Source organism: Ursus arctos, unplaced genomic scaffold (genome assembly GCF_023065955.2).
Source record: "Ursus arctos isolate Adak ecotype North America unplaced genomic scaffold, UrsArc2.0 scaffold_11, whole genome shotgun sequence".
Lineage (NCBI taxonomy): Eukaryota > Metazoa > Chordata > Mammalia > Carnivora > Ursidae > Ursus > Ursus arctos.
This window is the reverse complement of record NW_026622775.1, coordinates 39,684,434-39,712,353: the sequence shown is the minus strand read 5'-3', so window position 1 is coordinate 39,712,353 and position 27,920 is coordinate 39,684,434. Positions and strand designations below refer to the sequence as shown.

At 40.7% G+C, this 27,920-nt stretch overlaps 2 protein-coding genes across 3 annotated transcripts in view; one reads left to right on the top strand and one right to left on the bottom strand.

The window, feature by feature from the left end:
- The window catches only part of SH3D19 (SH3 domain containing 19), a 168,660-nt gene that overhangs the window by 10,609 nt on the left and 130,131 nt on the right, over positions 1 to 27,920 (top strand). The window lies entirely within an intron of this gene.
- PRSS48 (serine protease 48) overlaps positions 18,610 to 27,920 on the bottom strand; it is a 43,359-nt gene continuing 34,048 nt past the window's right edge. The window contains exons 5-8 of the mRNA XM_026499467.4: positions 24,022 to 24,184; positions 22,106 to 22,371; positions 21,259 to 21,428; positions 18,610 to 18,885 (exon numbers count right to left, since the gene is read on the bottom strand). Coding sequence (XP_026355252.4) covers positions 18,610 to 18,885; positions 21,259 to 21,428; positions 22,106 to 22,371; positions 24,022 to 24,184 — 875 coding nt within the window. The remainder of the gene's footprint in view (positions 18,886 to 21,258; positions 21,429 to 22,105; positions 22,372 to 24,021; positions 24,185 to 27,920) is intronic.

Below are 27,920 nucleotides of genomic sequence, written 5' to 3'. Positions count from 1 at the left end.
AAGTGGAGGAAATCACTGTGCACAGCCCACACTTAAGGAGGAAGAAGTTATGCTCTAACTTCTTGAGGGCATAGTATCTACATCATTTTTTTGGAATTCCTCTGCATGGGAGACCATTCTTTTTTTACTGTCTCCTTCATTTCTTGAGGCTCTCTAAACATATGCATTGGGGGTGTCTTTGGACCCTGCCTTTGGAGGGAATGTAGGCTCAATTCCTGAACCCTAATTCTGCCCAGAATATCTGGTGTGTGCTGATGTCAGGCACATAATTTCATTTCATAATTAGAAAGGAAAGGCACAAAATAACATGTGTCTGATCGAGGTGACCTGTGATTAAAACTCATTCATACTAGAGGATCAGCAGGTACAAAGGACTAATATGAGTTGTGTTTCAGTTTGGATATGGAGAGGAAGTTAGAGTACGACAGGAATTTGGAAAAGCGCTGGACTAGGATAATCAGATAACAAAGAGTTAATATTTATTGTGCAGTGGGTATCAGCTACTATTGTGGTTGTTTTACATTTCGTCCTCATGCCAATCCTATGAGGTAGGTGTGACGATTCCCTTCAAGTTTACAGGTGAGGAATGCGAGACCTAGGAGGGGGTAAGTTATCCACTCAAGGTCACACAGCTAGGAAGTGACAGACTCTCCTAGTTGCCTACCTAGTATTCTTCTCCTTCTTTCTTAGTCAGTGGAACCCTCTGCTGCCAAATGTGGCAATGTGCCCACCTATGAAATGACTTCTACCAGCTTACTAATGAGATGCAAGTAAAAGTTGAGTGGGGTTTCTAGGAAAGTGCTTTAAAGAGGGGACACAGGGGTGGGGGCGCCTGGGTGGCTCAGTCGGTTAAGCATCTGCCTTCGGCTCAGGTCATGATCCCGGGGTCCTGGGATCGAGCCCTGTGTCTGGTTCCCTGCTTAGCGGTGAGTCTGCTTCTCCCTCTTCCTCTGCTTCTCTGCCCACTCATTCTCTCTCTCAAATAAATAAATAAAATCTTAAAAAAAAAAAGGGGGGGGGGACTCAGCTGCACAGAATATCCTTTTGCCCTTCCTTCCCTCTCCTACCAGGAATAAGGAGCCGTAGCTCCCAGCAGCCATCCTGGCCATGAGGTTACCTTGAGGATGGAAGCCGTGCACTGAGAATGGTGGAGCAGAAAAATAGCTGGACTCTCACTTAGTTCCTAGTGACAACAGAGTCATCGTACGAGGTTTTGATTGCCTGGCTCCTTTATTTGAGAAAATATAAACTATCTGGTTAAAGTCACTGTTATCTTAGGCCTGTACAGCTACCAGTTGAATGCAGTTCCTGACTGATACAAATTCTAATTTGATCTTTCTTTCTCTCTTTACCACCAGGCTTAATGCATTTTGGTAACATGAGGTTACCTTAGGATACCTAGATTCTTGTTACTGTTTTGTTCTTTATTATAATGTGACCACTGAAAATTCACTTACAGCAGCCCCCCCCCGGCTTTGCGTCTTTTGAAAGGGAATTATTCATTCTCTGCTTTATAAGTTTATTCTAGGGAAGGTGCTTGTGAACTTCCAAGTTCTCCTGTTGTGTGATGAATAGTTCTTGAAGAGGGTCACGGTCTTCCTAGGACAAGTTGAAGGGTACTGAAAAGGAAACCTGTAGGATCTGAGAACAGTTTCCTGATGTTGTCATTTTGCTTATTGCCAGGTCAGAGTATTTCTCAGGGAACAAATAAATGGAAGCTGTGACGGGAGGTGATTTTTGTCCCTCCTCTGCTGCATAGGAGCAGGTTAACAATTGTATTGCTGATGAGCCCTACAATGCGTGCTAGGCCTGCCGCTTAGGATTCAGAGTTCATTTGTGTTCGATATGGCTGCCTTCATTTTACTGGAGCATTGTTTCCTGAAGATACATTAAGCAAGGAATCACTATACTGGAAGATAACTAAATGCTTTTTCTCTGAGAGCTGGCCAAGAACAAGGGGCGCAGAAGACAAGGTTTGCATAACATGTGAGGAATTAGTTTTTCTAGCAATAAAAATCATCATTTCCAAATAGTCCTTTGAAACTCGTACAGAGATGTTGGCAAAAAACTGGAAGGCCCCCCAGCATGGGGCTGCTCATGTAAATGATCCCTTTATTTCCCCAGAAGGACCCCCCCCTCTACACACACTAGTTCAGTGGAGATAACTGGAGCTCTGGGATCATAAAGTACAGTTGTGTTACTCAGTTGAGGTATAACTCTCACCAGTGGAGGCTGTGGTTTTTAAGTAGAATTCATTTGGAATAAGGATTGCATTTGAATATTACTGTTATGTGAAATGCCTAATACCACAAACATTGTACTTCTTATACTGTTGTTCCTTTTCTTCTTAGAAAATTTCTTTTGTTATTAAACTTTAGTACATGGCGTGTAGTATTTTTTACATTTCTGTAGCAATGGGTGCTCTAAACAGTGCTTCTCAAACTTCAATATACCTGCAGATCACCTGGAGATCCTATAAAAATGTGATCCCTAATTTAATAGGTTTGGGGTGGAGCCTTAGATTCTGCATTTCTGACAAGCTCCAGGTGATGCTACTGCTGCTGGTCCCTGGACCACATTTTGTGTCACAATGCCTATAATTACGTTTACACCTCAGTGCCAAAGTTCTCAACATTGGCTAGGCGTCCGAATCAGATCAGGTGCAGAGTTTTATTTATTTATTTATTTATTTATTTATTTATTAAAGATTTTTAATTTATTTATTTGACAGAGAAAGTGAGCACAAGCAGGAGGAGCAGGAGAGGGAGCAACTCCCTGCTCAGCAGGGAGCCTGATGTGGGGCTGGATCCCAGGACCCTGGGATCATGACCTGCGTCGAAGGCAGATGCTTAACCAACTGAGCCACCCAGGTGCCCCCAGGTGCAGAGCTTTAAAAAAAAAAAATACGCTCCTGACCCCATCTTCAGATTTCCTGCTTAATTCTGGTATAGTTGCTGGGGAGCTGGATTTTTGAACTTCCATGTGAGAGGTGAGACTCACTGGCTTAGTGTCCTATTAAAAAATGTGATGTTGAGTGGTTTCAGTGTGATTTGTAATTTGAACCGTTAAACGTATTTAATCCCTCTGTTACCTTGTAGAATAAGGAGGCTGCATATAAAGAATGTTGTAAGGCGCTATCATTGAAGTAACTGGAAAGCAGTGTATGTGATGTTAATGTATTTTCAGAGTGCAAGAAGTAGAGGCCTGTTTGGCTAACCTCAGCTGATAGAGGTTTATTACAAGGATACACAGGTAAGTAAGTTGGAAGACGCAGGTATAGCCTCAGAAGTCATTTGGAAATAAGATTTGCTCTGGGAATCTCATAGCAAATAGTGACTCCAGAGAACATTTCTTTGTAAGTTGGGATAACTGTTCCTTGTATGTCAGTGACACTACCATTTTTGTGACTTACTGAAGTTACTGGAGAATTGGCTGTCTTGTTTTTCTTACAGTCAGCCTCTTCAAGAAAGAGGCTCTAAGTAGGTTGGCCAGCTACTGTCCTGCACCCTTTTGGGCAGTGTTCTCAGGCCAGTTTACCTCAGGCTCAGTACAAACTATAGACAGCTAGCTACCTTTCATGGACCCATCTCAGATCCCTTCTCCTGGAGGAGTGTCCTAGGGGCCTGGGGTAGCTGCATAGAAAAATTGAGAATCACCTGCGGCTGCTTCTATCAGATAGGACTTTGGATCTTGGGGATGTTACGAGGTTTATTAGAATGTGGAGGATAAAATTGGCAGACCCCATGCATGACCTGAACGCTCTGACTTCCGGTAATGAGTTCCATGAGGGGAGAGACTTACTTTTTTTTTTCCTTCATTGTTAGAGCCTCATAACTCAGAACAGTGACTGGCACATATGGTCAATACATATCTGCCAAATAGAATACAACTGAACTTTTAAGAAATGATTTAATGTGGTCTTTATTATTTAATTACGTTTTATTTTTACCCAAATCCTTACGTACACAATGATGGAAAGCAAATTCCTACTTTGTTCATGGATTACCCTGTTGAGAAGAAAGGATGTGTTCTGACACCAAGGAACGTCACAGTGTTCTGTTTCCTTTTAAGTCTTCAGAGCTTTAGATGTTTGCCACTTGGTGTCATCAGTACAGCTGATGCCAGGCTTTGGTCTGAAAGGGCAGCAGATGGATGTCCAGTCCAGGGCTGGGAGTCCTTCCTAACGGTCTCCCTTCGGTTCGTCTTGGCCTCGGGGCAGTAAAGCAGCGCCGCGGGGCCTTGCACTCGTGGGCAGTTCAGCCGGCCACTGCGGACCGTTGTGGATTCTTGGGGCGAGCGGCTCGTACCCGCCCAGGGCGCCGCCATCTTGGGTCCCTGTTGAACCTGCTTTTAAAGTTCAGACGCAGATTTTGGATACTTGGCCACAGAAAGGAGGCTAATTTTCAGGTAAGGAGAGCGACACTGGGAAGATAGGAATCTCGTTACTTAACAGCTGCTGCTGCTGAAAAGCCCCAGCCCCTGAGGGAGGAGTGACCAGCGGGGCCAGCGACAGATGGGCTATAGGGCGTCAAAGCGAGCAACAAGTTCAGCGCTGCCAACTTGACCTGACTGGGGAAGAGGAGGTTGCCTTTTCATAGCCTCTCCGGGAGAGGGGCAGTGATACTGAACATTTAGGAGGAAGTCTTAATTAGAGCATTTTGCTGTTAGTGTAAAATGACGAGTACTTAACATAGTTCTTGGAACAAACCTTTCAACAGCTCCTTGAGCAGAAGGATTTTGGAAACTCGTTCACTGAGAAGAGAGGAAGCGCTGAAATAAAACAAGCATTTATTTGGGGTCTTAGAATTGCAGTTCAAGGGAGCACAGATTCGGGTAGCAATTCAGACTGTGTCCCGTTGAGGAGTAAGAGCCAAGAGTCTGTATTAGCAATTTGGGGAAATAGCAGAAAACTTAAGTTGTTTTCCAAAAATGATGGATTGGAAGGTATAATTACATTTTACAATTAATTAGTTTTCTGGGTACATTACAATTAATTAGTATTCTGAGTCCATTTATTAAGAAAATATTTTCTGCAGTGTCCAATTTTTTGAGAATATAGGTGTACCAGTCTTGTGTTCAGTCATGTGCTTTTGCCCAGTTCAATAGGCCAGAGTAGTTACTGTTTCAAAAAACAGGATGACGTTTTAGTCCCTAAAATAAAGCGGCTCATGTTCAGAGGTTTTAGACAGGTTCACACTTTGCAAGGTAATTTGGTGCTAATCACTTCATAGGTTTCCAAAGAATGTTCAATGATAATGAGGAATTATGGGTTTTAATTCTAATATTCTTTAATTCTTTGCTCACTTAATTGAAAACTAGATTTCTTAGTCCTGTAGTAGGTTTTTAAAAAGTATCAACTCTTTGGCACGTTTGAACAAAATACTTTATCAGTCACTTGTTTAGTGCTTAATATATGTCAAAAACTCATGTAATTCCCCCTAATAATACAAAGTCAGATTCTGTTTTTCAGATGAGAAAATTGAGGCAGAAAAATTAAGTGGGGCTGAGCTTTGAACCCCTGCAGTCTTTTTTCTGCTTTAATTTAAAAATTTATATACAGAGGTGCCTGGGTGGGTCAGTCGATTAAGAGTCTACCTTCAGCACAGCTCTTGATCCCTGGGTCCTGGGGCTCCGCAGGGAGTCTGCTTCTCACTCTGCCCCTCCCCCTGCTTGTGCTCTCTCTCAAATAAAATCTTTAAAAAAATTTATATATAGTAAAATTGACTTCTTTTTTGGTACATACTTTTATGAATTTGAATACATGTATAGATTTATGTGACTACTGCCATTGTCAGGATACAGTAGATTCATGTGAATACTGCCATTGTCAGGATACAGAATGCTTTCATCACCTTGAAATTCCTGTGCTGCCCCTTACAGTCAAACCTTCCCTACACCCTTAGCCTCTGGCAACTGCTCATCTATTCTCTGTCTCTTTAGTTTTACCTTTTCCATAATAGGGTATAAATGGAACCCTTATGCATCTGACCTTTGAGACTGGCTTCTCTCACCCAACACAATGTTGTGGAGATTCATTCGTATTGTTAAAATAGTTTGTTCATTTTACTGAGTAGAATTCTATGAACATACCACAGTTTGTTTATCCACTCACCTGATGAAGGATATTTAGGTTGTTTTCAGTTTTGGGGGATTATGAATAAGCTGCTATAAATATTCATACATAGTTTTTTGTGGAGAAGTTTTTATTTCTGTAGTTTTAAGTACCCGGATACCCGTTTCGTGGGTCATATGGTAAATGTATGTTTAACTTTATAAGAAACTGCCAAACTATTTTCCGGAGTGGTGCTATACCATTTTGCATTATTGCCGAATGTATGAGAATTAGATTTGTTCCGCATCCTCATTGGCACTTGGTATTGGCAGTTTTTCTTGTTTGTTTTCACTGTTCTGGTAGATGTATAGTAATATTTCATTGTGGCTTTAATGTGCATTTCCTTAATGGATAATGATGTTGAGCATCTTTCATGTGGCTGATTGATACCCATGTATTGTCTTTGCACATTTTAAAATTAGGTTGGTTGTTTTCCTGTTGTGGAGTTTTTAAGAGTTTTTCATATATTTTACATTCAAATCTTTTGCTGGATATAAGATTGGAAGATAGTTCTAATCTGCAGCTAATTTTTTCATTCTATTCGCAGTATCTTTAGCTCTTTGAACAGCTTGAAAATAGCTGATTTAAAGTGTCTAGTAAGTCCAGTGTCTGTTCTTCCACAGGAACCATTTATATTGATTGTCGTCCCCCCCCCCCCATGTGAGCCATCCTTTCTTGTTTCTTTGCATTCCTTGTAATTTTTGGTTGAAAACTGGACATTTTGAATATTACAATGTAGCAACTCTGGAAATCAGATTCTTCTCCCACCGCAGGTTTTATTATTACCGCTTACTTTGGGTATAGTTTTTCAGTGACTTTCCTGAACTAATTTTGTAAAGTATGTATTCTTTTTGACATGTGACACTGAAGTTTCAGTTACATTACCTTAGCGATCCGTTAGTGATTGGATAGTTTTCCTTAAATCTCTAGCGTATCCCCCAACCCAATCTCTCAGTCTTTGCAGTGGGCTCTGTGTGTATATCAAAGCACACCTTCAAGGCCCAGCAGGCAGTGTACAACTTTGTTCAGCCTTCACTTTCTGCTTGTGCAGAGCCTGAAGATCAGCCCGAAATGAGAATTTAGGCCTTCTCAGATCTTTTCTGAGGATCCGCCTGCCCTGGCCACGCACATGGCTTTCTAGATTCCCAGGAATATGCGGGAGCTTTTCAAAGCCCTTATTCCCCAAAGCATTTTATTCTCCAGGCTTTCCTCCCAATGTCTTTGGTTAGTCTGTTGTTTCCCCCAACTGTTACCCATTGTCTCATGCAGCAACAACTAATGTGTTTATTCGCCTGTAAATATTTTCAACAAACTTCCTCCAGCTAGCCACTTTTTAGCACCTGGAGAGTTCTGAGTTAAGCAAGATAAAGGCAAGTCTTTTGTGCTAGTCTTTCAAGGCACCCATTTTACAGTTGACCTTTGAACAACGCAGGTGTGAACTGTGTGGGTCCACTTATACACAGATTTTTTTTTTTTTTTGATCAGTGTAGTACTATAAATGTATTTTCTCAGTGACATATTCTTAGCTTTACTGTAAGAATACAGTATATAATACATGTAACATATAATGAATGTGTTAATAGACTATGTTATCAGTAAGGCTTCTAGTCAATGGTAGGCTTTTAGTAGTTAAGATTTGGGGGAGTCAAAAGTTGTGTGTGGATTTTCAACTGCATGGAGGGTTGGCATCCTCAGCCCCCACATTGTTCAAGGGTCCACGGTATTACAGTTTGTGAATGAGGTCTGTGCTACTTTTTTTTTTTTTCTCCTTCTTTTGATACTGGTACTAGGAAGGCAAGCTATTTTCAAGGCTACCATTGAGCTGGAGAATGGGGGATGAAGCCAGGGTAAGTTAAAATGTTACAAAGCTCATTACTTTAACCAAAATTCAGATTATTTTTAAGTGTTTCGCTGGACTTAAGTGTAGTAAGAGGTTGTTGCCAGCTTTTGGTTAGTTTCCAGTGTTACAGAAAAGTTGGTTCTGCAGTTCCTGCCAGGTTTTTTTGTTTTTTTTTTTAATTGATTTTATAGAGGACAGACTTTTGGAGCTCCTTACTCTGCCATTTTCACTGACGTTACTCAGGTATGGATTTTAGAAGATCTGATCGTCAGTCTTTTTATGAGCAAGTTAGCCAAAGTTTTCCCAGTTAATACTAAAAGAGAAGGTGTGGATATTCTTACTCATTTTGGAGTGTTTGTGTATTGTACAATAGCATTATCAGAGTATTTCAGGAGTCTCGTGCATTGGATTACAGTGCTGGGGTCAAGATCCTCCATTTATTTTTTGTATTTTTATTTTTTCAAGATTTTTATTTATTTATTTGACAGAGAGACAGCGAGAGAGAGGGAACACAAGCAGGGGGAGTGGGAGAGGAAGAAGCAGGCTCCCAGCAGAGCAGGGAGCCTGACTTGGGGCTCGATCCCAGTACCCTGGGATCACGCCCTGAGCCGAAGGCAGACGCTTAATGACTGAGCCACCCAGGCACCCCCAAGATCCTCCATTTAAACCCTGCATAGGCAGCATGCTTTTCTCAATTCCAGGCCATAGACAATCCTTAATCTCTGTTGCTTTTTTTAAAAACATGCTTGCTAAGGGATATCTGGCCAGGGAAACTCCATATTGCTCTTGTTGTTAAAAGAGAAAGTAGCTTTTTTTTTTTTTTTTTTAAAGATTTTATTTATTTGTTTGAGAGAGAGAGACAGAGCATAAGCAGAGGGAGTGGCAGGCTGAACAAGGAGACTGATGCAGGACTCGAGCCCAGGACCCTGGGATCATGACCTGAGCCAAAAGCAGATGCTTAACAGACTGAGTCACCCAGGCGCCCCAAGAGAAAGTAGCTTTACTGCACTGTTGACACTGTTGTGATTGATGTAAATCAGTCATGTGTTAACACTCCGGGGAGTGGAATTGATGAGGGCATAGTGTGTGTCACTTTATATGTTTCTGTGTTGTTTGAGTTTCCTCCAATGAGTATTACTTTAAGAAATAAATTTAAGATACCATGTGAAATAATTGTCTACTGGTCTAGTGTATTTGTTGCTCATATTATAGCCTTTAAAAAATAGCCTTAAGATGAGTTATTGCAATGATCATAGCAAATGCTGTCCAGTTGATGAAAGAAATGATAGATAAAGTGAGGACATGGTAATAGGAAGGAGGTATATAATTGTGTTTCCTGTGAAGATCATTTTTCAGGCATTGGTGAATTTATCATTTGTTCACCTATTCGAGCTTATGATGTTCACTTGTTTATATGAAAGCCATAATCACTTGAAAAGCAAATCCTCATTTTATAGCCATACTGTTGAAAGCTATTAAATATAATCAAAACCTACCCTTAGCATTCTCTGCCTTATACTTTCCTGTATATCTCATCTCCATCTTGTGGCCCAGCAGAACCTTTTGTAGAGGACTAGATTCAGGAGACTGCGTTCTAATGCTCAAATTGCAACTAGCCAGTTGTGTGACCTTGGTTTAATCTCTTTGGGTCTCAAATTCATCATCGATAGTGTGAAAGATTTAGGCCAGTGATCTGGAAACTATATTCCTGTGGGCCAAATCTGACTCACTGTTTTTGTAAATAAAGTTTTATTGCAACACAACCATGCTTATCCATTTATATATTGTCTGTGGCTGCTTTTGTGGTGTGTCTGCAGAGTTGAGTCGTTCTGACAGAGTCATGTGGCCCGTGAGCCTAAAATATGTGCTGTCTGGCCCTTTATGGAAAAAGTGTGCTGTAACAGCCTATCAAGTTTCCTTCCAGTTCAAAAGTTCTTTTAGTTTTGGGATACTTGGGCCAACTTTTGTTTTTAACCATCGGATTGCTTCTTAGCAGATCAACAGAAAAACTCAACTGGAAGAGGGGAAACAAATCATATATTGTTATTTGTTAGACACCTGTATCTGTGATAAATCTGTCATATTTTGTTGTTAATGCTGTGGTTATAAACAACTTCTAAAGCTCAGTATCTCACTTTTCTTGTGCATTCTGGGATCCTGGCTGAAGGAGCAATCCCTAACTGGGAAAAAGAACAATGGAGAAATCATGTGCCACCTCTTAAAACTTCTATTCAGAAGTAGCTTATATTACGTCTACTCATATTTCTTTGGCCAATAGTGTTAGTGGTACGGGGAAGTGTAATCTTTCTGCAGAAGGCCCTGCAAGTCACCTGGCACCTTCAGTGGGTGGATACTCCTTCTCCAGGGAGGGCTGTGAGTCACTGGGAACATCATCATCTACCGCAGCCTCCCTAAAAGGTTCGATAGTGTGAGCAGACCAGAATCATGGCAAAAACTTGGGTTTTAGGATTCTTTGTGTGTTATTTTTCATGAACTTTCTGTAACTAGTAACTAAAAATTGGCCCATTGAGCTTTTGGAATATATTCTGATTCTCTCAACTTGCTTATTTAATAAATCCTTAATGTAAGAATATAATGTGTCTGGATTTCTTTCTTTCTTTCTTTCTTTCTTTCTTTCTTTCTTTCTTTTCTTTCTTTTCTTTCTTTCTTTTCTTTCTTTCTTGACTCTTGATGTCTTTAACCTATGTTTCTTACCCTGAAACCTCGGTAAAGTTCTTAACTTCCTCCCTCACCATGATTACTTACATTTTTTAATCATCTCTTACCAAGTTCTGTTGAACATGCACTCCTATGTAGCCCTTGACCCTGTCCTCTTCTCTCTGTCCTCATTGCTGCCATCCTGGTCCAGATATTTTTCACCATTCGCAACATCCTTATACCTAGCTTTTCTACCTCCAGACTTGCTTTTCTGTAATTCATTCACTATGCATCCATCAAAATGATTTTTCTAAAATGCAAATTGACCATGTTATTCCCCAGCATTAAAAATCTTTCAATGTCTTGTATATTGTATCGTCCCCTAAAAGCTCAGATTTCTTAATGTGGCTTGGCACCTTTCTTTCCTGGGAATTCCCAGATGCCCTGTTAGGCTTACTTAACTTTTTCATGACTGGAAAAAGTCTTTGTTCAAGAAAGATTTTTCTAGAGCCCATTTTATGAATTCACACAGTATTTGGTAGATGTTTTCCATTTGTAGAGATTCAAACACTTGATGACAGGTATTGTGGAAAGCCGACTGTGTGCAGTTTTTTTTTTTTTTTTTTTTTTTAAAGATTTTGTTTGAGAGCCCTGTGCGAATGGGAGAAGGGCAGAGGGGAAGGGACAGGGACAAGCGGACTGGAGCGGAGCCCCACGAGGGGCTTGATCTCAGGACCCTGAGATCATGACTTGAGCTGAAACCAAGAGTTGGAAGCTTAACCGACTGAGCCACCCAGGCGCCCCACTGACGGTGTAGTTTTCAGCATGATCCAATAGCAAGGGTGCTCCTGTCCTGATGCTCAGTGGTTGTTCTTTCTTGGAAGAGCTTGGTTAGTTAGGCCTGATGAGCTGCAAAGAAAGGTAGGTTGACATTGGTATTGTTTTGCTTTCTCTGTGACCTGCTTTTAGAAGTTTAAAATGTATCCATTTTGGAATGAGTCCTTTATTTGGCCCCTTTTAGTGAGCTAACATATTTTTCCTTATGATACCAACTCAGCAGCTTCTGGACAAAAGAATGTGGAAAAAAGTGCACTTTTTAAATACTATCTCCTCGAGGTCTTTCATGTTAGGTCTCTGTTTCAGAAGTAAAAATAGTTTCATTGAACTCATAGGGGGAGAGGAGATTTCTACTGACATCCAGATACTTGGATTTGAAGATGATCTAGTGATTTTAGTTTTTAAGGCCAGATGTTTTCATTATTTAAAAAATTCATTGACACAAAATTTCTTTGATCAACCAACTGTTATCCTTTCTTTTTATCTAGTCTAGTTATATGGAATTATTAATAAAATGAACCTGATACCGCTCAACTCTGAAGCTTTGCAGATGCTGTAACCACAGCTTTGTGTTATTGTAAGCTAATTTTAAAAAGCAGGCTTAATTTTTTTTTTTTTTACAGCAAGGTTTAAAAAAACACAACTGTACATCTGTATAAACAGTTAAAAAGGAGTCGGAAGCATCTTGACCACATCCTTAAGCATGAGGATTGTAAAAGGTTGTAGTGATGAATACAGTGGTTACATGGGGGATTTGAACTTTCTATGTTAGATATTTCTGTACATTTCTATTATGGGGTGCCTGAACTCACCACCCTGAGATCAAGACCTGAGTGGAGCTCAAGACTTAGATTCTTAAGCTGCTGAACCACCCAGGCACACTTTTTTTTTTTTTTTTAATCAGTATTGGGAAACAAATTTTTAAAGATTTTTTTTTTTTTTTAAATGAAAAGTTACTTGGTTTCCTCCTCCTTAGGGAGGGAACAGTCTTCTCTTCAGGGTTAGAACAGGCTGCCTTGTGGTACTTACAATATTGTTCAGGTTCTATGAATAAATAAAGGAATCCTTGAGCATCTTAAAATTACATGAGAATGTATGTGCACATAAGTGTTTTCTTTGGGGCCCAGAGTGAGAGTGATGTGGGGAAAAGAGTCCATAATTAAAACAGTCTTGTGAGTCTGTTTCTCGAGTCTTGTGCTCTCTGAGCTTCAGATTGCCTGCTCAGCATCATTAGTTGGGTATCTGATAGGCTTCTCAAATCTAAGATGAATGTATTCCTTCCTATTGCTGCTATTAACAGGTTAGTACAACCTTAGTGCTTCCAACAGCATGACTCTATCGTCCACAGTTCTGGAGGTCAAAAGTCTGAAATCCGTTTCACTGTGCTAAAACCAGGGTATCTAGGTCTGCATTCCGTCTGCAGCCTCTAGGGAGAATCATCATTGCCTTTTTTAACTTCTAGAGGCTGACCACACTCCTTGGCTTGTAGCCCCTTGCTCCGTCCTCAGATCCAGCAGTATAGGTGCTCCTCTCTCCCTTCTGCTTTAGTCCTGTGTCTTCTGCATAATCTGGTCAACACCTCAGACTCTGACTCTCCTGCATTCCTTTTACAAGAAAATTTGTGATTCTGTTGGGCTCACTCAGATAATCCAGTGTAATTTCTCCATTTCAGAATGTTTAACTTAATTATGTATGGGAAGTCTTTTTTTTTTTTTTTTTTTTTTAAACCAGATAAGGTCACATAGTCACAGGTTCTGGGGATTTCACCATTGACATCCTTGGGGGAATTCAGCCTACCACTGGATTAGGTAGCCCATCACATCTGTTCCTCTTCCATCCTTCCTCATTTCATTTAATAGTATGACCATTCTGAAGCCAGTAACATAGGAGTCATTCTTGATTTCTCTTTTCAGGTCCTTCTCTTTCCCATCCTTGTATCCCAATTACTAATCTCATCATCCATATCCAGTCCATTACATCATATCTAAATCCGGTCAAAGTATAATCTCTGAAAGTATTATCCTAGTTTTGCTCAACTGCATCTAGAATCTATCTTCTTCTCACTAATTTTCACTAAAATCAGAAACTTTCAGCATTTTGGAGCCCTAGGCTCTCATCCTATGTTATTCTTTTCACTCCTGGATGTTCATAGTTAATTATGGTACAAGGTAGTGTGGGCTAGGTATCATAAGAGTGGCACAAAGTGCCACAGGACTAGACCCCAGTCACGCTCTTCCAACCACATGGAGAGGGGAAGTGAACACTTACATGGTAAAAGATGCCGTGGAGAGAATTTGGGTTGAGGATGATTATCCTGAACGACAATTCGAATTTCCTATTAAGATTTCAGTCTTTTTTTATTCTTATGACAGTGAGCATTTTCTCTTAATGTTGATAGTAGGGAATATTATTAGTCTAACCTCCTGTTATTTTGAGTGACTCCTTCCTCTTCCTCCCTTTCCTGAAGAAGGAATATGTTTAATAAAATTCTCAGGTAGCTGATTTCTGGTATGTAAATAAACTACACAGTCAAATGTGGTGAGGAGAATAGTACAGCTTCAGAATGAAGTCAAGCATCTGAAAAGATAAAATACCCACTATTGAAGTAACATCAAAATGCAACCTCCGTATTTTATTATTTTGAATTCTTTTTCCATAATGTCCCCACATTTTGAGGGTGACTTTACAATTTAGTGAAATAAAGGAAAAATGGGTGATTACTTGAAATAGTCCATTTGTTAATAATAATAGAAGATCTGGAAATAGCTATTTCCCCCCCCCACTTTTAGGATTAAAAATTGCTGATTGGATTTTCAGCAGCCTTAGTGTACAGCTTTATTTGTTAAATGTGATCTTAGCAAATCCCACCTTAGTTAAATTTCTCAAGATGTGAAAGTGAAAATTGTAGCATATTGAATCAGATATTCCAAGGAATAAAGTATTCTACAAATTAAAATCGATTTTTAAAGCAGAAATGCTACTGAGCCCCCCTCCGAAATAGAGTGTAAAGGTGTCCCTCTTTATTTCTTCCCCATTTGGTCATTTGTGGTGTCATTGACTAAATTTGTTACCAGTAAGTACTTGACATTTTAGTTGTGTGAATACAAATGTTTATTGATTTTTTTCCCTCTGGTAATGCGTACCAGTTGCTGTATCATATATTGGGTTAAACTTTACATTTTGTGTGTTAGCAGTTGAAACAGAAAATGTGTGTAGTTAGTTTGAACCTTTTTTTTTGAAATAGTCACATGGATTATTTAGAAGATCTTTAGAGAGTCCTAAATACATTACAGACTAATCATTTTTGTTGAATTTAAGCAGGAGAAAAATTTCCGTTTTTTAAAAATAGCTTTATTGAGATACAATTCACACACCATATAGTTCACCCATTTCCTGTTAATTTTTAAAGCCATTTCCTAGGGTCCTTTCAGTCTGCTTTTTAGATAGTCACTACCTCTTAATCAATAGACAGAAATAAGGGGGTTGAGGTTTATGAGAGAAGGGTGTTTCAGGAATAAACGGCAGGTAAAACAAGGCTTGGAGGTAGAAGTGGGATGAAGGAAATGAGAACAACATTGGTCTGGGTAAGAAGGAAAAAAAGGCAAATAGGAAGTTAGGTAGGTGTCTTAATGATGAATTATAAGTAGATGCTAAGAAACCTGGGCTTGTGCCTTTCTTCACCTTGGTTAATGGGGCCCTACTGTAAGGGTGCAGATGGGTAGTAGTGTAGACAACAACCTTATGGAATCAAACCTTCCTCACGGATGCTCCAGGATACTTCATGTAGCCCTTGTGTTTTGCTCATTAATACATTGGTATCAGATTCTTACTCTCTCTGCTTCTTGTCTAACTCTGCTGCCATCTGACTAGCCCCCTCATGGCTTCTACATACACCCATGCACTGTGGTATGGGATTTTCTGTTCTCTTCTTTAATCATTCCCTTGCTCTTAACTCTCCAGTGCCTTCTCATTGCCCTGAGAATAATTCAGAATCCTTACTGGGGCCTTCCAGGCTCTGTAGGACCTGCCCTCAGTGCCGTCTCTGGTCTCAGTTCATACACTTCTCCTCCTTTGCTCACAGTGTTCTAGCATTGCACTGACCTTTCTGTTCCTCCTCACACATGCACCTAGCATATTTCCAATTCAGGACCTTTGTACTTGGTATTCACTTTACCTGGAATGTTCTTTGTCAGTTTTTTTTTTTTCCTTTACCCTTCTTTATGCGGGCCTCTATATAATGTCATCTTCTTAAGAGAAATTTCCCTGACCACCCTGTCTAAAGTGGAATCCCCTACCTTGGTTCTCTGTCCACTTCTCTTTTGTTTTTATCAGACTTTCCTATACATGACATTATAATAAACATTTATTTTGCATTTGATTATGGTCCCTCTCCCTCACTGGAATGTAAACTCCTTGAAGGCAGGCTTGATGTGTTGAATGTACTGCATTAGCCTCAATGGCCAGAATGGTGCCTAGAACATGGTGGGCACTTAATACTCTTGAGTGCATGCTGAATACCATACGATGTGTATTTACACTTCCCAGGAGAAGGGATCTGTTGGGTTGTCCAGTATTGAGTGCATCTGTCTGGTAAGAACTTAAGCCAACTGCCCCAACTACTGTGGACAGCTATTAAATCAGGTGCTTATCCCTGGTACATCCAACCAGTAGTGGCCAGGACAGTGAGGTCATGTGGTCCTCTTCTTTCGGTGTATCTTTCTTGCCCCTTGAATGGTCTGGTCCCTCCAAAAGTTTTAAGTTTCACCTCTTGGTTCATGAGAAAAATTTTGCCAGATCCCACGCTGCAGAACAAGTGCTTCCCGAGAGTCTGGAGAAATGATAGGAAACAGGATTGTGGCTTTCTTGACTCAGCTTCTTTATGTCCTCTTGCTGTGTTGTCCTGGCCCATACTTTTGTGTTCTTTTTCTTCCTGTTTGTTTTGATTTTAGTCTGTCCTCGCTCCTCTGTTTTTCTTTCTTGCCCCCTTTTTCTCTCTTGTTCTTTTTTGTCGGTTGCCATTTTGCTTTGCCCTCTGTGTCATTCCAGCAGTTGCCTAGATTAAATTGTTGCCTCCAGAAACCTTCCAGTTTACCTGTTTCACGTGCTCTTTTCTCTCCTTTGTTTGTTATGGCTGGAGAGATACGAGGAGGAGAATGAGACTGAAACATTTCTCTCCTTCATTATTTTATTTAACTAATATTTGAAGGTCCGTTTTGTGTAAGACATTGCGTCAGGTTCTGGGCTACCTCCATAAACAAAATAGCCAGGTTCTTAGTTGGGGAAACAAAGAGGTTGAGTGATTATTATTCATTCATTCATTTGTTCAAGTATTTACTGAAACTAGGATACAGTAGTTGGCAAAAACAAAGATTCTTATATTTTGGTAAGACGTACATTAACTAGACAATTATGCAGATGAATAATCTATTACAGCTGTGTTGAGTCCTACGAAGGAGGGCTCCATCATGCTATGAGAATATGTATTGGGGGATTTGTTGTGGCCGGGAGAGTTGGGGACAGCTTCCTCGAGGAAGGGAAAGGTGAGTTGCGATCTGAGGCACAATAAGAATTAACTAGGCAAAGGCAGTAGGGGAGCAGGAATAGCAGATGCAGAAGTCCGGCCCCCAAGAAGGGTTTGGAACATTTGAAGAATTGAACGCATGGAGAGCAGGGTGCTGTGAGGCTGAGGACGCAGGCAGAAATCAGGACCTGCAGGGCTTTGTCAGTCCTCTTAAGGACTTTGGTCCTGATCCTGTGAGCAAGGAGATGTCTTTGAAGTGCCGAAGCAGGGAAAATGGGGGGAGAAATGTATTAAAAAATCTTCATTGTTTAAACACTGGTCTGAATGCTGTGGAGAATAAATGGAGTTGAGCATAGGTAGGTGTAAGTGAGGGAGGGGGGACGTAGCCTCTAGTGGCAGTCATGCCTGTAGTGGCAGTCCAGAAGGGGGAGAGATTAATGGCTCTCAAGGATTTTAAGTTTCCAAACTTACCCTCATTTACTGTTAAAGGTATTTGTTTATCCAAAAAGTTGTTATTTGTAAGTTGACTTACCATGAAAGACACAGATGCAATGAAACTTAAGTTCATTCAAATGAGAAATGAAGGATGATTTAAATAAAAAGGGATGTGAATGGAATTATACTAGATAATCTAGGATAAAGATAATGACTGAAATTGAGTATATAACTTCGCTCTGAGCTCCTGGAAGCCTAGGTAAAGTAGGAAATAGTAGGTCATGGGATGGATTAACAAAAAGAAGCATGCTAATTAAGCAAGGAATGTTATCCTTTTTAAACATTTAAACATTTAAAGTACTTTATTATTGGAGTAACATTAAACAACCCGGGCAGGTCCAGATTGTTGAAACCTAAGACCTCAGCTCTTGAGATCATGACATTAATCCATTTTTTGGTAGTAGGTCACACTGGTAGTTCAAAAAGCAATAATTTCAGAAAAATGCAGAGCTGAATTATATAGACACATTTTTTATATGACCCCTTGCAGAGGCAAAGTGTGGGATAGTAGGGAAGTGAGGAATAGAGATAAGGTAAGAAGCCCGTAATGCAAACCATGGGCCCAAAGTAAACTTTTTTTTTTCTTTAAATTTTTGAGAGAGAGAGCACAAGCAGGGGGAGCAACAGACAGACGGGGCGGGGGAGAGGGGGGAGAAGCAGACTTCCCTGAACAGGTAGCCCAATGCAGGACTCTATCCCAGGACCCAGGGATCATGACCTAGCTGAAGGCAGACGCTTGACTGACTGAGCCACCCAGGCCCCCCCAAAGTAAACTCTTAATATATTTCCTTGAGGACTTTACCTTTTGCCTTCACAGATACTTCTCTTCTTGCCCACTTCTCTAGTAGCCATTTTATTTGTGTCCGTATAACTTATTCATAGGAGGTAACTTTCTTGCCTTGTAAGATTCATAGTCAGGGACAAAGAATGTCATGCACAGAAGCAGCAGCCTTATTTCTCAGCTATTCACATTCCTACCACTAAAACATACTTTGAGAATAAAGAACCTCAAAACCAGAATCATTTCTGATTATTTTAATGAAGTAATCCAGAGTTCCCAGTGACTCTTCTGTGAGTTCTCTGCTCCTGGGCCTTAATCTCTGTGTATTCCCCTCCTAACCCTATACTTGGCCAGTGGCTTTATGTCTACTGTCCTGGTAAAATGTTAGGCCCAAAGGCACAGAAGGGTCCCAGGAGAGCCAGAGAGAGCAGTACAGTAAGGTACAGGATGTCAGATAAATCCAAATTATTGGCACCCAAGACCTCAGCTCTTGAGATAGTAGTCTTAATCCATTTTTGATAGTAGATCACACTGGTGTAGACTCCAGGGAGAGATTGAGCACAGCCTGTTCCCCAGCTTACCAGTCCTATCTGGGTCCAGACACCATTAATATGACATGACAGAGGTCCTCCAGAATCACCCTGAGGAAAGATAAAGGTCATGAGTGTAGTGAAAAGTGACCTTGAAGAGGAAAATGGTCTCAAGGTGGAGAGTTCCTTGGGATAGGGCAATGGAACCCATGGAGCTGGAGAACTCTAGAGGGAGCTAGACTTTTCACTGCATTAGGGGACGATCTTGGGAATTCTAGAATCATAGAATTTGAAATTGACAGAGACCTTAGCTGAATATACCAGTAGTGTCAAAATACTCATAACAGTAATAAAAAAATAAATTTAAAAAAAGGCAATGAAGATACACACACAAAAAAGCTCCCCCAACCCAAATACTCATCTGTGATAAAAAAGAGAAATTAATGTGATAACTTTTTTCCCTAAAGGTAAATTTCAATTGAATGGACTGTCCTTTTCCATTCTTAGGTTCATATTGCCTTTTTCTAATGTGACAGTAATCCTTATGTAAAATGATAGTGATCGTAGTTGATGGTTTGTCTCTCAGTCTTGCTACCTCTTTTTCTAACAGCTTTGCTGAGATATAATTCATACACTACACAATTCACCTGTTTAAAGTGCACAATTCAGTGGTTTTTAGTATATTCACAATGTTGTTCAACCATCATCACATTTTCATCACCCTCAGAAGAAACCCCATACCCATTAACAGTCACCCTCATTTCCTCTCAGCCCTAGGCCAGCTGGTAATCTGCTTCTGCCTCTATGGATTTCCATATTCTAGACATATTGTATAAATGGAACCATATGATATATGATCTTTTGTGTCTACCTTCTTTCACTTAGCATATTCTTTTCAAGGTTCGTCCTTGTAGTGTCTATCAGTGCTCCATTCCTTTTTATGGATGAATATTATTCCATTGTTTGGATAGACCACAATTTGTTTATCTGGTCATCAGTTGGTGGGCATTTGGATTATTTTCACTTTTTTGCTCTTACAAATAATGCTGCTATGAATATTCATGCATAATTTTTTTCTGTGGACATGTTTTTATTTGTCTTAGGTGTATACCTAAAGTGGAATTCCTGGGTAATATGGTAACTGTGTATATAACCTTTTGAAGAATAATAATTCCAAAGCAGCTGTACCATTTTACATTCTGAGTAGGAGTATGAAGCTTCCAATTTATCCACATCCTCATCAACTCTTGTTATTATTTACTTTGATAATAGTCATCCTAGTGGGTGTGAACCCATGTTCCGCTGTTATTTTGATTTGCAAATAATGAATATTACAGATAGGACATCTAGGCAGAGATAGAGAAAAGCAGGTGTGTTTGTATGTATGCGTGTGTGCTCGCGCACGCATGTGTGAGAAAGAAGAAGAGAGGAAGGGGGAGAGAGAAAGGGAAAGGAAATAAAACCAAGTGGCCATTCTAGGACTAAAAAATAAAATATGTGAAAATATGTGAAGAAAACTTTCACTAGATGAACTGAACACTAAAATGTAGATGACAGGAGAGAGGCAATGATCTTGAATATAGATTAATTTATTTATAAGTATCCAATTTGAAGAGCAGAGAAAGGTAAAAATAAAACAGTATCAGAGACTATGTGAAAATATCAAAAGGTGTAACCTTCATTTTCTGTTTCAACCAGAAGAGGAAGAGAGAGAAATGAGGCAGAATATTTGAAGAAGTCATGAATGAAAAAATTCTCAAGTTTTGATAAAAGATAAAGAACAGATTAAAAAACAAAACCAATGAATCCTAAATAGGATAAAACAAAGAAAATCACACCTAGCACATCACATTCAAACTTCTTTTTTTTTTCAGATTTATTTATTTTATTTATTTGAGAGAGAGAGAAAGCGTGCATGCATGTGCTTGCACATGTGGGGGGTGCAAAAGGGAGGGGAGAGAGAGAATCCCAAGCTGACCCACTGCTGAGCTGACCTGGAACCAAGAGTTGGATGCTCAACTTACTGAGCCACCCAGGTGCCCCATCACACTGAAACTTCTGACAATCAAATATGAAGGTAATTTTATATTGAAAGCAGCCAGAGCAAAACAACACATCACACTCAATGGAGGAAGACAAAAATGATGGATGATTTTTCTTAGGACAGTTATAATCAGGAGACAGTGGAATGACATCTTTTAAGTGTAGAGTGAAATGTTCTTGCTTGAAAAAATAAAGTTGGTAATTCTGTGTCAACCTCTTAATATATTTATAAAAATATACCAGTCTGTGAAAACCCAGTAACCAGTCGTTACCGTTTCTCTAGATCAAAAGTTGAAGAGATTAAATTCATTGGTAATTCTATATAACACAAGAATTATTGTCAGAACCCTTGTCTCCTGATTCCCAATCTACTGTTGTTTACATACAGGAAAACCTGGATCTAATCTTGTATTAAAAAAAAATTCAAGAGCAAACCCTAACCTGGCAAGTATCCTTCATTTGAGCTGTATCACCAGCACATATCTCGTCCTCTTGGATGACTGGCTCTAATTCTGGCAGTTTGGAACCGATTGGGTTGTAGAGTTGTTCACAGGCCTGGCGGTCAAAGATGGGTATTTCTGCTTCCTGGAGAATGGAGGGGTAATCACTACCTGTAAAGACAGACAGGAATGAAAGGAAAAGCAATCTGGAAAGTTGTAAGGACAACACTGAGTCATGATTTGCAGAAATCTCTGAATGCGAATCCAAAAGCAGACTATAATCACTTTCCAATCATATTTGCTAATGCAAGCATTTTTTGGGTAAACTTGATCTAAAACAGTGGGTAATTCAAAGTTATTTCTATTTGTTTTAAGGTTTTTCTAATGTGCCAATGTGGGGTATTCCTAATGTTCTAAATAAAGAGAAATTCTGATACAGTTTGATTTAGTAAAGATGTGAGTAATTGAAGTACTCTAAAACTTCTTCCTTTCCTATTTTTCTGCTTGTCTTAGGAGTTGACACAACACTTTTAAAAACATTTTCAAAAACACTAGATTCTCCCGGACTTTAGATCAGGTTTGTTAACCCTTGTTTCAAAGAAGTAATTATGTGTTCAGATTGTTAGTATCTGCTCTTGCAGCTATAGCTAGACTCTAGGCAGGATAGGAAAGTAAATAAACATAATAACTGTGAAAAAAGACATTTGAAAACTTACAGATAATATCAATAGGTTGGGGTTTATTAAAAAATATTTGCCATAGTAATGGTATGCCTAGAATGCACATGTTCTAGAATGTGTAGGAGGAGGAGGATGGATAAAACCACCCCTTTCTGTACCCATTCTCACCTTCACGTTCCTTAACCTTTCCCCATCCAGTCACCCAGCAAGAGGCTGGAATTTTCAACTGCTTTGTGACACTGGGCAAGCAGATGGGCAGGATGAAAGGAGTAAAGGTGACTCTAGAGACCAGTTTCAACAAGGCGATGTCTGCACTTGTATTTTCACTTTGGGGATGGATGATAATTTTGAACACACGATGCGTCACACTTTGACGTGGTTGGTCTGTATGAATTGATCCCAGCTGTACAGTATAGAACAAAGGAATCCAGCTCCTAAGGGGAATAGAACAGAGAGAATAAAAAAGGAGCATGCTTAGGTGCTGCAGTTGGGTGAAGACAAGCTGCTTATGGGGAGCACTAAGTCTCTAGGCAAGAAAGGATGGTAATGGACCTGGAATGAACCAGGCTACTTCCAACGTGGACTAGGGTTGATTTGTTGCTTTTTCTCCTTTCCTCTCTCCCTAACCACTCTTCTTTTGTTGTCTCCTATCTCTGTCGTCTCCTCTTATATGCTTATTGCCAGAGTTTTGTCCTGTATTTTCTCCCATTTTCTTGGGGGTCCTAATCTGTGTTATATCCCCTTTTTTCTCGATTCCATGTTTTCTTGTTTTTCTCTCCGTTTTTTTAGTGAAGCACATTCTCCTATGGCTTCCTGAGAAAATGTACGTGAGAGGTATAATATTTTTGCTGCTTTGTATATTTGAAAATGTCTTGTTTCTATCCCACACTTGATCACTGATTTGCCTATGGGTAGAATTCTGGATTTTCTCCCAGCATTTTGAAGTTCTTACTCCATTTTCTTTGAGCTTTCAGTATTGTTATTGAGAAGTTCTGCTGTTGTGATTTCTATATATATATATTACTTATCTGTTGTTGCATAACAAGTTACCACAAAGCTTAGAGGCTTAAAACAACAAACATTTATCTCACAGTTTCTGTGGGTCAAGAATCAGGTGTGACTTAGGTGGGTGCCTCTGACTCATCTCTTGAGAGGCTCCAATCACGTTGGGCTGCAGTCCTCTCAAGGCTTGACTCTGGGAAGATCTGTTTCCAAACCCCCTTATGTTGGCAGGCTTCACGTCTTCACTAGCTGTTGGCTGGAGACATTAGTTTCACATGAGCCTCTCCCTAGGACTACTCTCCACATGGCACCTTGCTCCTCTTAGAGCAGTAGCTCTGAGAGCGTTCAGATTATGTTTGTGTTCCAGAAAAGCTTAAGACAAAGTTCCCTGGCTGATGTTTAGGAAATGATTTGGCACAAAGTAAGAGAAGTTTCTAATACAGTGCCTATCTCTCTCATTTCTTTCTCTACTTCTGGGTCCTGTCCCAAGTCCAAGGTGATGTAGGGTTTCCTTCTGCCTCCCTGTATTACCACTTTATTTTTTTTCTTTTTTTAAAGATTTTATTTATTTTTTTATTTTATTTAATTTATTTTTTTTTTTAAAGATTTTATTTATTTATTTGACAGAGATAGAGACAGCCAGCGAGAGAGGGAACACAAGCAGGGGGAGTGAGAGAGGAAGAAGCAGGCTCACAGCAGAGGAGCCTGATGTGGGGCTCGATCCCAGAACGCCGGGATCACGCCCTGAGCCGAAGGCAGACGCTTAACCGCTGTGCCACCCAGGCGCCCCTATTTATTTATTTATTTTAGAGAGAGAGCGAGCAGGTGGGGGGGAGGAACAGAGGGAGAGAGAGAAAGAAAATCTCAAGTAGACTCCACACTGAGCACAGAGCCCAACTAGGGGCTCAATCTCATGATCATGATCTGAGCCTAAATCAAGAGTCAGATGTTTAACTGACTGAGCCACCCAGGCGCCCTGACCCGTCTTAGCACATTCATTTGTCTGTTGTTGGTTCATTCATGAAATCATTCAAGTATTTACCGAGAACCTATGTGTGTGCTAGCCACCAGGTAGGACTCACTCTCTTAAGCAGTGTGCTGCTGTCAATATCCACCTGTCACTGATGAGAGACCCTCCACAGACATGGTTCTTGCCCAAGTGCAAGCTGACTTGCCAAGGCCAGTGCCCTGCAACAGCATCCTGGCCACCCACAACACGGCCTGAGTACGCAGGTCGTCCGCACACTAGAGAAAGGAGAAAAACAGACATGTAGAACTCTCAGTGTCCTGTTCTTCTGATCCTCATCTTCTTCTTCTTCTTTTTTTTTTTTTAAAGATTTTATTTATTTATCTAACAGAGAGAGACAGCGAGAGAGGGAACACAAGCGAGGGGAGTGTGAGAGGGAGAAGCAGGCTTCCCGCCGAGCAGGGAGCCCGATGCAGGGCTTGATCCCAGGACCCCGGGATTATGACCTGAGCTGAAGGCAGACGCTTAACGGCTGAGCCACCCAGGCGGCCCCGATCCTCAACTTCTCATCATCCCCAAATTCCCATCTGTTCCTAGGACCTGAGTCCTCCCTGCCTCCAGCCTCCATCCTATCCCAGTTCCAAACCCAGCCGTCTAGGTAGAGACCACTCACTTGATCGCAGATCTTTTGTTTTGGGGGAAGAGCTTGGGCAAAATCCTAAGACAGACATCATATCATTAATATACAGTAATGCATCTTATATCTAGATTCACTGAACGGAGAAGCTTTCCACATATTTAAATTTCTCAGATTTGTATTAAAGGCCAGATTTTTATAAACGTCTATCCATTAGTGGGAAATTCAAAAATTACATACTTACCTGCTTTCTTTAGCAGCATACATGGAATGTAATATAACTTTTACTGGAAGATTCAGGGTTGTCATCAGAAATATCAAGTATATTAGGTTGTAAACACAATGATGCCTTCAGGTGCTTTTGAGGTTTATGAGTGGTTTTCTTTATCTGATTTGGGATTTTGCAGTATTTGTGTATCTTTTTTGCTACCTCTTATCTTTTTGCTGCTGTCAACCGACCCTGCTTTTAAATCATTGTGGGCCAGAAAAATAAGTGAACAAGCTTATGCCTGAAATCACTCAAGAGTATTGATACTTCTGGTTCCCTCTGCTTGAAATGCTCTTTTCCTAGATGCCTGTAGTGAAGTCACTCAGTTCCTTCAGGGCTTTGCTCAGAGGACTCCTTAGTGAAACTTTCTTGACTACCCTATTTAAAATTACAACACACCTCCTGCCCCTGCCCTCCTGCTGCCCCTTTCCTTTCATAACATTTAGGACTTTCTCACCTGCTTTAAAATTTATTTATTTAATAAGTGCAGTGATTATCAGCTCCATGAGGGCAGGGGTCTTTGTTTTGTTTACTGTTTCACATATAGTATCGCCTCAGGACTTCCCCAGGACACACTATTCATAGTAATGTCCCATGGTGAAGTGTCATATTATTCTATATGATAACTTCTTCAGCCAAAAACCTCTCCCCCTCCCCCGTACCCCCCACTCCAAAGGCTCACCCAGTAGAAGGGACAGTAGGAAGGCACTGCCAGCAGGGCCCATATCTTGGTCCTCAGAATCAGTACTTTGTTTCCTGAACTCAGGCTCCCAAGGGGAGTCCGGCTGGGAAGCAGCCAGAGAAGGAGGACAGGATCAGCTTCTCCTCCTGGATGGATTCCTCTGGTTCACCCCCTCCTCTCCTTTGGTTTTCACCCCAGGGCCAGGCACTGAAGGGCCCAGACTTTAGAAATGCAGTGGCAGGACTCAGGGGGAGGAGCTAGGGCCTGAGGCGCCCCCTACTGTCCCAGGAAAGCAGGAGGTCTGGGGTTCCTGCTTGTGGATTGGAGGATGGGGGTGGGGGGTTGCAGTAGCTGTCTGCACAGGGCAGGTCAGAGGGGATCGGAAGGAATGGACCTGTTCTCTAGCAGGGAAATAGAAGATGGGCAGGATTCTTCAAAAGCAAGAAAAGGAAAAGAGGGAATTAACCTAGTACCTAATTTTTCCCAATTTTTTTGTTTTCATCTTTGTCACAGTGTTAGCTGTAGAATATAGGGCAAGTCAGATTTTCTGGGAAATAGATTAAGAGATTGTGTGCCAGAGGGTTACTGGGGAGTGGTCTCAGGATCAACACCTTGGGTCGGGACAACGGAAGCAGGATGGAAGCAGGATTGGGCAGAGGGAGAGTTGAAGTGTAATTCATTTGCATACGGGCTACAGCCAATCCCACAAGTTGATCAGGAGCTGGGGTGGCTCTTAGAGATGTCCTGAATGTAGACAAGGAGTCTAGGCCTTTGGAATTCTGCATGATTGGATGTAGGTTGTCTGTAAGGAATGGGCATTACCTTGGGTGAAGTGACTCTGTTGATAATTCTTGGGATAGGATTTAGCTGTGAACTAACAGCAGCCAACCCTCCTGGTTGCTAGGAGAATGAATACTTCAGTCCTGAAAGGAGATCTTGGGTGCCATGGTACAGCATCTTCTACAGAATTCTCTGTGCCCTTTATGTTTCTGGTACCGATTGTTTGTAGGGTACTAGGTCTGTGGAGGCAGAATTTGCTGAACTGTTAAAGCATGTTATTGCTCTCTTATAGCTCAAACTATTGGGAGGTTTGAAAGAAACACATGAATAATTAAATAATAGAAGACCACAAAATGTAGCTGTTTTGGTAAGATTTATTCAGTTACAACCAACAAGACTCACTTAAACTAGCTTAAGTAAAGAGGGAATCACTTTAAAGATGTTGTTATGGGCTGAAATGTGTATCCCCCAAAATTCATGCATTGAAGTCCTAACCCTTGGTACATAAGAATTTCACCATTGGAGATAGTGTCTTTAAAGAAGTAATTAAGGTAAAATGAGGTCATAAGGTGTAGGCCGTAATCCAATATGGCTGGCGTCCTTAATGCAAAGAGGAACTTTGGACACAGACATGTACAAAGGGGAAATATGGCTATCTACAAGCCCAGGAAGCTTGGAATGTCTTTTAGGAGGATCCAACCCTGCTGACACCTTGATCTCAGACTTCTCACCTCTAGAACTGTGAGAAAAATAAATTTGGTTTTTAAGCCACCCAGTCTGTGGTACTTTGTTACGGCAGCCCTGGCAAACAGATACAGATATCTATGGAACAATAAGGAGAACAGAGTACCAAGGACATCTGAAGCTATCCTAGGACAGACCTGGAGACCAGAGCAGGAAGGGAACTTTGTTTTTTTTTTTTTTTTTTTTTTAAAGATCTTATTTATTTATTCGACAGAGATGGAGACAGCCAGCGAGAGAGGGAACACGAGCAGGGGGAGTGGGAGAGGAAGAAGCAGGCTCATAGCAGAGGAGCCTGATGCGAGGCTCTATCCCAGAACGCCGGGATCACGCCCTGAGCCGAAGGCAGACGCTTAACCGCTGTGCCACCCAGGCGCCCCAGGAAGGGAACTTTGGATTCACGATGACTCAAGAGCTCCTGGAGAGCATTCAGGATCTTCACTTGGGTCCTCTGCCATTAGTATGGCTCAGCCACAGTCCATGCCTTTTCTTTGTCTCTACTATAAACTGCCCAAGTTTTTCCTTATTTTCAGTTCAAATTCCCGAGGATTTGAACAGATTATCTTGTCTTACCAGGATGTAGTTCCATGGCTATGGACTAATTGTCTTTGGTGTAAGTGCCCTTATGCATGTAGTGGGGAAAATGAGGATGCAGAAATAGAGGCCAACTAAGCAGAAGGGGCTGTTGTGGTGGGGCCCATGCCAGATTCACTATATCTCAGGGTATTCCAGTTAATTGGTGGTGTTCACAGGAAATTTTACTATTTAGTCAGCTCAGGAAGTATAGCTTTTTAAAAAGATCTCAGCTTGAGGTTTGCCTTCAAGTCATGTTTGGAATATAGGTAGTCATTTTGCAAAGACACCAAAGGTGTGGACAGGTCTTTCTGTTGATTTATCAAAGGAACA